The sequence below is a fragment of the Ranitomeya variabilis genome, chromosome 5, assembly GCF_051348905.1.
Source record: "Ranitomeya variabilis isolate aRanVar5 chromosome 5, aRanVar5.hap1, whole genome shotgun sequence".
In the NCBI taxonomy this organism is placed as follows: Eukaryota; Metazoa; Chordata; class Amphibia; order Anura; family Dendrobatidae; genus Ranitomeya; species Ranitomeya variabilis.
In genome coordinates this window covers 21,363,521-21,378,020 of record NC_135236.1, presented here as the reverse complement: position 1 = coordinate 21,378,020, position 14,500 = coordinate 21,363,521, and the positions used below count along the sequence as shown (strand labels likewise).

The 14,500-nt window shown below is 45.6% G+C and overlaps 1 protein-coding gene across 3 annotated transcripts in view; it reads left to right on the top strand.

The window, feature by feature from the left end:
* Window positions 1–14,500, top strand: part of LOC143773251 (NACHT, LRR and PYD domains-containing protein 1a-like) — a 183,434-nt gene that overhangs the window by 41,180 nt on the left and 127,754 nt on the right. For all 3 annotated transcript variants that reach the window (XM_077260742.1, XM_077260744.1, XM_077260743.1), the window contains exons 3-4: window positions 7,844–7,926; window positions 8,436–8,491. In XM_077260742.1, coding sequence (XP_077116857.1) covers window positions 7,844–7,926; window positions 8,436–8,491 — 139 coding nt within the window. The remainder of the gene's footprint in view (window positions 1–7,843; window positions 7,927–8,435; window positions 8,492–14,500) is intronic.

The window sequence follows — 14,500 nt, the reverse complement described above, 5'->3', positions numbered from 1 at the left end:
GCACCTTCTTGGGATCCATACGAAACCCCTGTGGAGAGATTATGAGACCCAAAAATGATAGCTCCTGAACGAAAAAAGAACATTTCTCTAGTTTAACAAATAATTGATTTTCCCTGAGTCTTTGAAACACTGTTTTAACATGTGATAAATGAGAATGTCTGTCAGAGGAATATATCAGGATATCATCCAAGTAGATAACAACAAAGCGACCAATGAGGTCCGAAAAAACTACATTAATGAAATTTTGAAACACAGCTGGGGCATTGGTGAGACCAAACGGCATCACCAGATTTTCGAATAACCCCTCTGATGTAAGAAATGCAGTTTTCCATTCATCACCTTCCCGCATTCTTATCAGATTATAAGCTCCTCTGAGGTCCAATTTTGAAAACCACTTGGCCCCAGAGAGCTGATTACAGAGATCAGGGATCAGAGGCAGGGGGTATGTGTTCCGGACTGTGATTTTATTAAGTTCTCGAAAGTCGAGGCAGGGACGTAGGCCGCCATCCTTATTTTTAACAAAGAAAAACCCTGCAGCTACTTGGGACACAGAAGGTCTTATATGCCCTTTACGAAGACTTTCAGCAATGTATTGCTTCATAGCCAGGCGCTCCAGGCCTGACAAATTAAATAGACGGGCTTTGGGCAATTTGGCTCCAGGAATAAGATCAATAGCACAGTCAAATGACCTATGCGGGGGCAGCGCCTCAGCCTCACTTTCAGAGAACACGTATTCAAAGTCTTTTAGGTACTCTGGAATAGCCTCCAGACTAACAGAAGACACCGAGACAGGTTTTGCAGGTTTCAAACAACAAACAGGTTTATGGCAACAATCGACACATTTGGATCCCCATTTAATAATCTCCCCTGTTTCCCAGTCAATCACCGGGTTGAGGTGTTGAAGCCATGGCATGCCCAGCACTAGCCCTGCGGGCAATTTGTCCATAACAAAACATTCCATCTCTTCCTTGTTGGAAGAACCGATCTGTAAAGAAAACCTTTTGGAAACATAAAGAATCCCTGTACATGTAAGAGGGGAAGAGTCGCTGGCCACAATTTTAAGTGGCATTTCCAGCCTGACTGTCCCTATCTTGTGTTGGGAGACGACACAGGAACTGATCAGGTTGAGAGATGAACCACTGTCCACCAATGCTGTAGAGAAAAAACAATAATAGTCTACCCATAGTTCCACCTTTAACAAGACTTTAGTACATGAGGAAGACAGTACCTGAAGGTCTGGGCAGTTTCCTCGACCGCTACCCAGACCTAGTCATTTTCCATCATCTTAGAGGATGATGGACAGGAGGGGCAATCTTTTCTCCAGTGTCCGGGTTCTCCACAATAGAAACAGAGTTGTTTCTCCCTGCGGCATCTTCTCTCCTTCTCTTTTATTGAGGTGACCCCGATTTCCATGGGCTCAGGAGCAGTCCCAATCTCTTTACTGCCAGCAAACAGGGAAGTTTCACACTGCATAACACCCCTGGTGCGTAACCTGCGGTTCCCATTCGTACGGCCTGGGTTATGGCGTCTTCCAGAGTGTCAGGTGGAGGATGAAGGGCCAAAGCGTCCTGGAGGCGTTCAGACAGGCCTCTGCGGAATAGCCCTCGAAGGGCGGCATCATTCCAGGACACCTCTGCAGCCCACAGTTGGAACTCTGAACAGAACCACTCAGCTGAATGTTTGCCCTGCCGAACACTCATTACCATGTCCTCAGCCATACGGACCCTGTCAGGCTCATCATAGATGCAGCCCAGGGCACCAAAAAAGGCATCAACAGTCATCCTCTCAGGAGCAGAAGGAGATAGAGAAAAGGCCCAGGCTTGTGGAGCCCCTCGAAGTAAAGAAATAATGACCCCCACCCCTCTGGAACTCATCCCCAGAAGAACGAGGCCTCAGGGAAAAAAAAAGTTTACATCCCTCCCTGAAGGCTCTGAACTCCTTTTTATCCCCTGAGAAGGGGTCGGGCAGTTTTACTGGAGATTCAGGAGATACCAATGACACATCTCTACTACCAGTGCCAAAAGACCCCGCAGCGACAGCCCCCTGTACGGTATCTACCAGCTGCTGCTGGGTCTGAGCCATTGTGCGCTGCTCCACATTCAGTTTCTGGAACATTTGCGTTAGGTGTTTCACCTGATCCACTAATGCCTGCATAGGATCCATGCAGATAACACACCCAAAAAAAAAAACTGTGACGGTCGTTTATAATGTCAAGATCCTGTCAGCACCGAAACACTGTAACGGCTGAACAGGGTGACTCACCCACTCTACAGGAGGACCCGGGATCAAATACCACAAGGAAAACTCAGACAGACGGGACCTGCACAGCTTGCTGAATATGGTAGAGAGCAGAAGGACCTATGGTCATGTGACCAGAGGGGCGGGGCTTAGCGTCCTGCTGCTGGGGAAGAGTGTAAGATTTTACAGGGAAACTGAAGTAAGGAGAGGGGAACTCAGGTCGGACAGGCAGGGGTCATACACGGAGAGGGCGGCGCAGTACACAGGGGCAATCAGAAGAATAGTCAGGACATAGCAAGAGATCAGAAAAACCAGAACGGGCAATAGGCGGTACAGAAACAGCAGGCAAGAATCACAACAGGGACAGAATCAGATCAGAAACCAAACAGACAGACTAGTACTTGCACAAAGCAGAGGCACACCAGGGTCAGACACACTCAGCCAAAGTCAGAGTATAAACAACAAGGACTGACCTCAGAGTGAGGCTATAAAAAGCCTCCCAGGACCCAGAAAGAAGCCATCCGAGTTAACCCTGCAAATACCTGACCCGAGAGGACAGTAAACCATGACACCCGCTTGCCGGACCAATTTGCCATTTAATACTGGCCTACACATGCACATATGTATGTATATATTCCTATCCTACCCACTACAATTTTGATGCATACCAATTAATATCTACTGGGGTTCCGACATCCATACCGCCTTTGCTATTTTTTAGCACGCTAATGAAGGTCAATTGTAGACCGAAACATTCTGTATGTATATTAAACAAACCCCTTTGCATCACAGTTTTGGAGTGTGCCAGTTGTTTATATTTCACTTTCTGGCAATTGTGTCTCATCATCGTCCACCTTTTGTGACACTTTCCCACCATCGCCTTTGTGTGACCGAGGCTGGTCAAAGCTTTGCGTAGCTCTACATGCCATATCATCTGTCCCCACTTGAGGTTGACTGGCAGAGAGTCCAGAATCTTGAAATGGAAAACTGAATAGCTCTTCAGAGTGTCCAAGGGTGGGATCAGTTGTCTCAGGGCACTCAGCATGGTGGGAAGAAGGAGGATCAGGGTGAGGAATATCCGGGCCACACTCACTGCTACTCAGACTTGACTGTGTGGAAGACATGGTGTTGGTGGTGGTGGCTAAGTGACTGGAAGCATTATCCGCTATCCAATCAACAACCGTTTCACTCTGGTCTGGCTTCAATAGTGGTGTGCTGCGGTCCCCTAGAAACTGGGACAGGAAGGTTGAGCGAGAAGATGCTGGTCTTTGATGTTGCCCACTTTCATCTTGGCCACGGCCTCGTCCTCTGCATGCACCGTCATCATCATGTCCACTTCCCCGTCCCTTGCCTTGCCCATTTTAAATGGACTACTGCACTATTTCAAATGCTCAACAAAAATGTATTTATTAGTAGGGTTGAGCGAAACGGATCGTTCATTTTCATAAGTCGCCGACTTTTGGCAAAGTCGGCGTCTCATGAAACCGACCCGATCCCTGTGTGGGGTCTGCCATGCGGTCCGCGACTTTCACGCCAAAGTCGCGTTTCAATGACGCTAAAAGCGCAATTTCTCAGCCAATGAAGGTGGACGCAGAGTGTAGGCAGCGTGATGACATAGATCTCAGTCCCCACCATCTTAGAGAAGGGCATTGCAGTGATTGGCTTGCTTTCAGCCGCGTCACAGGGGCTATAAAGGGGCGTTCCCGCCGACCGCCATCTTACTGCTGCTGATCTGAGTGTAGGGAGAGGTGCCGCTTCGTCAGAAGCAGGGATAGTGATAGGCAGGGTACATAAAGCCACAAACCGCTTGTGCTGTAGCGATTTCCACTGTCCAACACCACCTTTTGTTTGCAGGGACAGTGGAAGCTACATTTTTTTTCCTCAGCGCTGTAGCTCATTGGGCTGCCCTAAGAAGGCTCCCTGATAGCTGCGTTGCTTTGTGTGTACGCCGCTGTGCAAACCAACTGCTTTTTTCAAAGCACAAATCCTGTTGTTCCTCCCCTCTTGGTGCAGGATTTTTTTTTGTAGCCAAGAAAGACGGGTCTTTGAGACCTTGTATTGATTATCGTCTTTTGAATAAAATCACGGTTAAATTTCAGTATCCTTTGCCATTATTGTCTGATTTGTTTGCTCGGATTAAGGGTGCCAGTTGGTTCACCAAGATAGATCTTCGCGGTGCGTATAACCTTGTGCGCATTAAGCAGGGAGATGAATGGAAAACAGCATTTAATACGCCCGAGGGCCATTTTGAGTACTTGGTGATGCCTTTTGGACTCTCTAATGCTCCTTCTGTGTTTCAGTCCTTCATGCATGACATCTTCCGGAATTATCTGGATAAATTTATGATTGTTTATCTGGATGATATTTTGTTTTTTTCTGATGATTGGGATTCCCATGTGAGGCAGGTCAGGATGGTGTTTCAGGTCCTGCGTGATAATGCTTTGTTTGTGAAGGGCTCAAAATGTCTCTTCGGAGTACAGAAGGTTTCCTTTCTGGGTTTTATTTTTTCCCCTTCTACGGTGGAGATGGACCCAGTTAAGGTCCGAGCCATTCATGACTGGACTCAGCCCACGTCTGTTAAGAGTCTTCAGAAGTTCTTGGGTTTTGCTAATTTTTACCGTTGTTTTATCGCTAATTTTTCTGGCGTGGTTAAACCGTTGACGGATATGACCAAGAAGGGTTCTGATGTTACTGATTGGTCTCCTGCGGCCGTGGAGGCCTTTCGGGAGCTTAAGCGCCGGTTTACTTCGGCGCCAGTCTTGTGCCAGCCAGATGTCTCGCTTCCCTTCCAGGTCGAAGTGGATGCTTCTGAGATTGGTGCGGGGGCTGTTTTGTCGCAGAGAAGCTCTGGGGGCTCTGTGATGGAGCCATGTGCTTTCTTTTCAAGGAAGTTTTCGCCTGCTGAGCGGAACTATGATGTTGGTAATCGGGAGTTGTTGGCTATGAAGTGGGCATTTGAGGAGTGGCGACATTGGCTCGAGGGAGCTAAGCATCGTGTGGTGGTCTTGACTGATCACAAAAATCTAATTTATCTTGAGTCTGCCAAGCGCCTGAATCCTACACAGGCTCATTGGTCGTTGTTTTTCTCCCGTTTTGACTTTGTGGTCTCGTACCTGCCTGGTTCAAAGAACGTGAAGGCTGATGCTCTTTCTAGGAGTTTTGTGCCTGACTCCCCGGGAGTCCCTGAACCTGCTGGTATTCTCAGAGAGGGAGTGATTTTGTCTGCCATTTCCCCAGATTTGCGACGAGCGCTGCAGAAATTTGAGGCTGATAGACCTGATCGTTGCCCACCAGAGAAATTGTTTGTCCCTGATAGATAGACCAGCAGAGTTATTTCCGAGGTTCATTCTTCGGTGTTAGCGGGGCATCCTGGGATTTTTGGTACCAGAGATTTGGTGGCTAGGTCCTTTTGGTGGCCTTCCTTGTCACGGGATGTGCGTTCCTTTGTGCAGTCCTGTGGGATTTGTGCTCGGGCTAAGCCTTGCTGTTCTCGTGCCAGCGGGTTGCTTTTGCCCTTGCCTATCCCGAAGAGGCCTTGGACGCACATTTCCATGGATTTTATTTTGGATCTTCCAGTGTCTCAGAGAATGTCTGTCATCTGGGTGGTGTGTGATCGTTTTTCTAAGATGGTCCATTTGGTGCCCTTGCCTAAGTTGCCTTCCTCCTCTGATTTGGTTCCTTTGTTCTTTCAGAATGTGGTTCATTTGCATGGCATCCCTGAGAATATTGTGTCTGACAGAGGATCCCAGTTTGTGTCCAGATTCTGGCGATCTTTTTGTGCTAAGATGGGCATTGATTTATCTTTTTCGTCGGCTTTCCATCCTCAGACAAATGGCCAAACCGAACGAACCAATCAGGCCTTGGAAACCTATCTGAGATGCAAACCGAGCGAACTAATCAGACGTTGGAAACTTATTTAAGATGTTTTGTTTCTGCTGATCAGGATGATTGGGTGACTTTCTTGCCACTGGCCGAGTTTGCCCTTAATAATCGGGCTAGTTCTGCTACTTTGGTTTCGCCCTTTTTCTGCAATTCTGTTTTTCATCCTCGTTTTTCCTCGGGTCAGGTTGAGCCTTCTGACTGTCCTGGGGTTGATTCTGTGGTGGATAGGTTGCAGCGGATTTGGAACCATGTGGTGGACAATTTGAAATTGTCACAGGAGAAGGCTCAGCGTTTTGCCAACCGCCGCCGCGGTGTGGGTCCCCGACTTTGTGTTGGGGATTTGGTTTGGTTGTCTTCTCGGTATGTCCCTTTGAAGGTCTCCTCTCCTAAGTTCAAGCCTTGCTTTATCAGTCCTTATAAGATTTTGGAGGTTCTTAACCCGGTGTCTTTTCGTTTGGACCTCCCGGCGTCATTTACCATTCATAATGTGTTCCATAGGTCTTTGTTGCGGCGCTATGTGGTGCCTGTGGTTCCTGTTGTTGAGCCTCCTGCTCCGGTGTTGGTTGAGGGCGAGTTGGAGTACGTGGTGGAGAAGATCTTGGATTCTCGTATCTCTAGATGGAAGCTTCAGTATTTGGTTAAGTGGAAGGGCTATGGTCAGGAGGATAATTCCTGGGTTGTCGCCTCTGATGTTCATGCGGCCGATTTGGTTCATGCCTTTCACGCTGCTCATCCTGATCGCCCTGGGGGTCTTGGTGAGGGTTCGGTGACCCCTCCTCAAGGGGGGGTACTGTTGTGAACTGTGTTTCTGGGCTCCCTCTTGTGGTCACAAGCGGTATTGTATAGTTTTGTCTTTATTCTGGCTTGGACTTCAGCTGTTTCGTTAGGGCTGTGGGTGTTCCCTATTTAGCCCTCTTAGAGCCTCAGTCTTGTGCCGGTCATCAATGTATTCAGTCCAAAGCTGTTTCTTCCTGATTCCTGCCATCTGTCTCTAGCAAGAGAAGCTAAGTGTTGTTTGCATACTTTGGATCATTTGTCTTATTCATGTTTTTTTGTCCAGCTTGCCAAAATGTGATTTTCTTGCTTGCTGGTAGCTCTAGGGGTGCTGATATTCTCCCCTCACACCGTTAGTCGGTGTGGGGGTTCTTGAATATCCAGCGTGGATGTTTTACAGGGTTTTCTGCTGACCGCATAGTCCACTTCCTATTTTCAGCTATCTAGTCTTAGTGGGCCTCACTTTGCTGAATCTGATTTTCATCTCTATGTTTGTGTTTTCCTCTTACCTCACCGTTATTATTTGTTGGGGGCTTCCTATATCTTGGGGTTAATTTCCCTAGAGGCAAGTGAGGTCTTCTTTTCCCTCTAGGGGTAGTTAGTTCTCCGGCTGGCTCGAGACGTCTAGGAATTGTTTAGGTACGTTCACCGGCTACTTCTAGTTGTGTGTTAGGATTAGGTATGCGGGCAGCCTAGTTACCACCTCCCTAGAGCTGGTTTTTAGTTTTGCAAACCTAGCAGGAATACAAGAGATCCTTTCCCACTAGGATCATAACAGCTCACCCAGACATGCCCAAGGTCATGTGATCAATCTACTGCAATGCGACCCAAATGAACCAAATCTCATATTGTTAAAATTTGCTGGATTCACAACTGATTGATTTGCTCATGTCTGTAAAATAGCCCTCATTCTCTTAAAATGACTGACTATGTTTTTCATTATTTACAGAAAGAAGTCAAGGATCTGGAATGTCAACGATAAGTTATACTGAGATGACAGAAGATGACATTGTCTGTAAACTGTGCAATAAGGTATCACTATTATACGCATGATGGTTGTCCATTGCCCTTGTCAGTAATCTGTGGCCACTGCACAGGAGTCCTGAGAACTGCCTCTTACCTGATGGCAGCTGTGGCTCTTTTTTTTGATTAACGAGGTATTATATTTGCCAAGTGATGCCCATGTGACGTCACACCAAACCAGCTGTTCTGTAGAAGAGCCATGAATGTCATTCACATAAGGACCTACCTTCATGGCTCCTATCCAATGTACTCAGATTACTGTGATGAAGGACTGGTTGTGCGAATTGATTCACACCAACTCTACTGATTAGACAAATATTGAATTGTTTCCTGACACCACAAAATGTCTTTCTCTGCATTCTTCAGTGGTAACAATATAAACCTTATAATTATCTTTAGAATTTATGTTGCCATTTTGGTTTTGATGAAGGTTCTATTGATATTTATTATATAACATGTTCTTATTAGTTATTGTGTCATTTACTAAATATTTAGAACATATTATATTATTTTATCAGCTAAACCAGGATCCAGTAGAAGTGATTACCCCCATCATAATTGGCGGCACATACCGGTAAGTAGACATCGGTTACTATGTGAACATATTCAATTAAGTTTCTACTCTGTCAGAGTATGCACATGTTGTAAAGACGAGTGATGAGTGAACGTGCTCACCACTACTCGGTACTTGCCCGAGTATCCGGTACTCAGTGTACTCTGCGAGCACCAAGCATTTCTGGGATTATTTCAGCAGGAGCTCGGGTCTCCGCCTTTAAATTTTGGTGATTATTGGGCTGCCGTCACACTAGCAGTATTTGGTCAGTATTTTACATCAGTATTTGTAGCCAAAACCAGGAGTGGGTGATAAATTCAGAAGTGGTGCATATGTCTCTATTATACTTCTCCTCTAATTGTTCCACTCCTGGTTTTGGCTACAAATACTGATGTAATATACTGACCAAATACTGCTAGTGTGACCGCAGCCTTAGAGCGCCAATGAACATGCAGGGATTGTCTGTCATGCACTGTAATACCGCAGCCATCTTTGTTGTGGTATTACAGCAATTGGCTATCAGGTCTATAAGGCTAGGCTCACATTTGCATTGAGCAGAGCTGCGGAGGGCTGCGTAGTTTCTCCGTTAAGCCCCGCCCACTGCCGTACCGCTTCCATTCAGCTCTGCCTACATCGGCATGCATCCTGCGCACCTATCTTTAACATTGGGTACACAGGCCATGCTAATGTATGCGGATGCCTCCGCATGCGTCAATTTGACGCTGTGCCGAATTGCGTCAAATGCAACATGTTTCATTTTGTTGCGGTCGGCACAGCGTCAAAATGACACATACAGAGGCATCCACATACATTTGCATGGCCTGCGTACACAATGTTAAAGACAGGTATGCAGGACAGATGCCATCGTAGGTAGAGCTGAATGGAAGAGGTGTCACAGTGGGCTGTGCTTAACGGAGGAACTATGCAGCCCTCCGCAGCTATGCCCAATGCAAAGGTAAAACCAGCCTAAGGTTGTGTGCACACGATATGGAATTAGTGCGGATCCGCAGCGGATTTTTCCGAGCACAAACGCTGCAGTTCCTCAAAGTGATTTACAGTACAATGTGAATCAATAGAAAAAAAAAAGCTGTGCTAATGATGCAAAAAAATCCGCATGAAAACCACTGTGGATCAAAAAGAAGTTGCATGCTACTTCTTTTGTGCAGAACTGCAGCGTTTCTGACCCTTTCCATTATAGAAATCCACAGGGGTAAAAAACGCAGAAAATCCCCACAAAATCTGCATCAATTCCGCAACAAAAACGCACAAAATCTGCGGCAAATCCGCACCTGCGTTTTCTGCCAGGAGATGCAGATTTTGTGCAGAAAATTCTGCACCCCAATCCGCAACGTGTGCACATAGCCTAAGAGACCTGGTGCCGCCCTGCTTGGCATTCTGCTCCAGACTCAGCTACTGTGGTGAGAGCTGCTGCTGAGATAGGGGCTGATTCATTCTTTTAATAGTTAGTATGTGTCTGCTAGTGTTCAGTCCACAAATCCTGATAAACCAAAAGTCCTTTTTAAGGTGTGTGTCCACATTCAGGATTGGATCAGGATTTGGTCAGGATTTTTCATCAGTATTTGTAAGCCAAAACCAGGAGTGGGTGATAAATGCTTAAGTGGTGCATATGTTTCTATTATACTTTTCCTCTAATTGTTCCACTCCTGGTTTTGGCTTACAAATACTGATGAAAAATCCTGACCAAATCCTGATGCAATCCTGAACGTGGAGGCCGTGGAGGCTTGCAGGCACTGTATGTGAGTATATACAGTAGATCTCCTTGCATACATCAAAAGGCTCCATTACTGTCTGCTGCTGCATATATTATACATATATAGCTGCAGGTATCCGTGGCTAGGAATTTTTTTTTTTTGCACTTTATACCTGCTAATTTTATTACAAAGCAATCCATAGCCCCCTTTTTTCTACATTTATTTGCTTGGTGACACTGCAGACTACAGCCAGGTCATTTTAATACACGAGCGTCAAAAACTAACAATTTAAAATGTTTTTTTTTTTGTCACAGGCATCAGATGTGAGGGCGCAGAAAATGCTGGCCTTTTTTTGGGTACTATAGTATTTTTGGAGTTTCTTACAACATTTTTGGACACCATTTTGCTGACCAAAAAATCTGTAGCTGGCCCTAAAATATTTAGCTACAGTTCTTATATTTATCACTGAGATTTGTACGCCACATGCATCGCATATCATTGCGCTAAATATTTTACAATTTTAGTACTCCAATTTTCTTTTTAGTATAATAGCCTACTTATTGACACAATTTTGGTGGGCCAAAAAATATCCAGACCACATTTTGATAGGTCTGTTATCTCCGTCAGATGCCCGGTCTATCTGTGCTGTACAAATACTTGCTTTTCAGGCATACATTCCACTTTTTTGTCTGTCTGCTACCTTTGGTCTATACAGTATTTTGGGGTAAAAAAAAATTTAAAAATCCAGGCCACATTTTGATAGGTCTGTTATCTCAGTCAGACGCCCAGTCTATCTGTGGTCTCCAAATACTTGCTTTTCAGGCATACATTCCATGTTTTTGTCTGTCTGCTACCCTTGATCTATACAGTATTTTGGGTTTAAAAATGTTTAAAAACTCTAGGCCACATATTGAAACAGTCTGTTATCTCAGTCGGATGCCTGGTCTATCTGTGAGCTACAAAAACTTGCTTTTCAGGCATATATTCCACTTTTTAGGTGTTGTGTTAGCCTACTTCATGAAGGTAATTTTCCTTTCAAAAACTAAAAAAAGGCCATATATTGCACATTGTGTTTTTTCTGTCAGACACTTCTTCTATCTGTGGGTTAAAAATTGTTGCATTTGAGTGCTCATTTGATCTGGTTTTGCTGTATCTTACCCTAGTTATTAATAAAATTTGTTAAAAACAAAATAAAAAAATTACCAACATTCCATTGAATTAAAAGTGTGCTTTTTCAGCACACTAATCACATATAAGTTTTCTCAAAATGAATCCATTTGTATTGAACTTTTAAAATATTTCAGTAGTCCATTTAAAATGGGCAAGGCAAGGGGCAAGGGACGGGGAAGTGGATGTGATGCTAATGGTGCATGCAGAGGATGAGGCCGTGGCCAAGCTGAAAGTGGGCCTCAACAAAGACCCATGTCTTCTAGCTCGACCTTCCTGTCCCAGTTTCTAGGGGACCACAGCACATTACTACTGAAGCCAGAGCAATGTGAAATGGTTGTTGGTTAGCGGATAATGCCTCCAGTCACTTTGCCACCACCACGTCTTCCACACTGTCAAGTCTGAGTAGCCGTAGTCAGGACCGCATATGACTCACCCTGATCCTCCTTCCTCCCACCAGGCCGAGTGCCCTGAGACAACTGATTCCACACTTGGACACTCCAAAGAGATATTCACTTTTCCTTTAAAGTTTCTGGACTCTTGGCCAGTTAACTTAAAGTGGGGCCAGATGAGATTGCATGTAGCGATGCCCAAAGATTTGAGCAGCCACGGTCACACGAAGGCAATGGTGGGAAAGTGCCACAAGAGGTGGTTGATGATGAGACACAATTGCCAGAAAGTCTGGAGGCTAAGCAGGGTGAGGATGTGGAAGACGAAGTGGTGGATGACATAGTAACTGACCCAACTTGGCAGGAGGACATGCAGAGCAAGAAGATCAGCACACATGGGGAAGGAGGCATATCCCCCCAACAGGCAGTAAGAAGCAGTGTGGTGGCTGCAGACAGAAGGTGTGCATCCGTTCCCCGAAACACTAACATGAGTGAAGTTGCCATTCCAACTGTTAGATCTTCTCAAGTCTGTTTTTTTTTTTTTTTTAAACTCTGACTATAACCCCAATCAGGCCATTTGCAGCACCTGCCATGCCCGCATCAGGAGGGGTAGCAAAACTACCAGCCTGACCACCACCAGCATGATCAGGCACATGGCAACAAAGCACCCGACTCTGTGAAATGAACCCCAGGCTCCAGGAACACTGTCTCCAGGTGACACCACTGCTTCTTCCCCTGTTTTGCATACAAGCCAATGCCCAGTCCATGGTGCATGCGAAGATGCCTAGTACACTGCACCTGTTGTTGCCCACAGTCAACTATCACCATCATAAAGCCCATCCACATCCTTGTCCCAGCGCAGCATTCATTTGTCTATACCCCAGTCATTGTGATGCAAACGGAGATACGCAGCCAAAGCCACACAGGCCACAGTACTAAATTCTCACTATTCTCATCTGCTTGCTCTCGAAATGTTGCCTTTTAAGCTCGTTGAGATGGAAGAATTCCAAGGTACTTGGTTCCCAGTCGCCTCTATTTCTACTGGTGTGCTATACAAGCATTACTGTTGTGAATTTGCTTTTTGCTCCCTCTAGTGGTTACTGGTTTTTTGACTCTGGTTTTTCTGTCATTCCTTTTATCCGCACCTGGGTCGTTAGTTAGGGGTGTTGCTATATAAGCTCCCTAGACCTTCAGTTCTATGCCTGGCAACGTAGTTATCAGAGCTAGTCTGCTGTGCTCTTGTCTACTGATCCTGGTTCCAGTTATATCAGCTAAGTCTGCCTTTTGCTTTTTGCTATTTGTTTTGGTTTTGTATTTTTGTCCAGCTTGTTCCAAATCTATATCCTGACCTTTGCTGGAAGCTCTAGGGGGCTGGTGTTCTCCCCCCGGACCGTTAGACGGTTCGGGGGTTCTTGAATTTCCAGTGTGGATTTTGATAGGGTTTTTGTTGACCATATAAGTTACCTTTCTTTATTCTGCTATCAGTAAGCGGGCCTCTCTGTGCTAAACCTGGTTCATTTCTGTGTTTGTCATTTCCTCTTACCTCACCGTTATTATTTGTGGGGGGCTTCTATCCAGCTTTGGGGTCCCCTTCTCTGGAGGCAAGAAAGGTCTTTTGTTTTCCTCTACTAGGGGTAGCTAGATTCTCCGGCTGGAGCGTGTCATCTAGAATCAACGTAGGAATGATCCCCGGCTACTTCTAGTGTTGGCGTTAGGAGTAGATATATGGTCAACCCAGTTACCACTGCCCTATGAGCTGGATTTTTGTATTCTGCAGACCTCCACGTACCTCTGAGACCCTCGCCATTGGGGTCATAACAGTTTGCCAGGCCAGTATTAAATGTTTAATGCGTTGCAGAAGAGGGATTATAAGAAAGAAGATTCTGAGTTTTTTTTTTTTTTTTCTTTCTTCTTCCCCTTTACCTCAGAGTGGCTATGCTTGCTGCAGACATGAATGTCCAGACCTTGATTACAAGTGTGGACCAGCTGGCTACTCGTGTGCAGGGCATACAAGACTATGTTATCAGAAATCCTAGGTCAGAACCTAAAATACCGATTCCTGAACTGTTTTCAGGAGACCGATTTAAGTTTAGGAATTTCGTGAATAATTGTAAATTGTTTTTGTCCCTGAGACCCTGTTCATCTGGAGACTCTGCTCAGCAAGTAAAAATAGTTATTTCGTTCTTACGGGGCGACCCTCAGGATTGGGCTTTTTCGCTGGCGCCAGGAGATCCGGCATTGGCTGATATTGATGCATTTTTTCTGGCGCTCGGTTTACTTTATGAGGAACCCAATCTTGAGATTCAGGCAGAAAAGGCCTTGCTGGCTATGTCTCAGGGGCAGGACGAGGCTGAAGTGTATTGCCAAAAATTTCGGAAATGGTCCGTGCTGACACATTGGAACGAGTGTGCACTGGCCGCTAATTTTAGAAATGGCCTTTCTGAGGCCATTAAGAATGTTATGGTGGGTTTTCCCATTCCCACAGGTCTCAATGATACTATGGCACTGGCTATTCAAATTGACCGGCGGTTGCGGGAGCGCAAAACCGCAAATTCCCTCATGGTGTTGTCTGAACAGACACCTAATTCGGTGCAATGTGATAGAAAAACCGCAAATTCCCTCATGGTGTTGTCTGAACAGACACCTGATTTAATGCAATGTGATAGAATCCTGACTAGAAATGAGCGGAAAATTCATAGACGCCGGAATGGCTTGTGCTACTACTGTGGTGATTCTACACATGTTATCTCAGCATGCTCTAA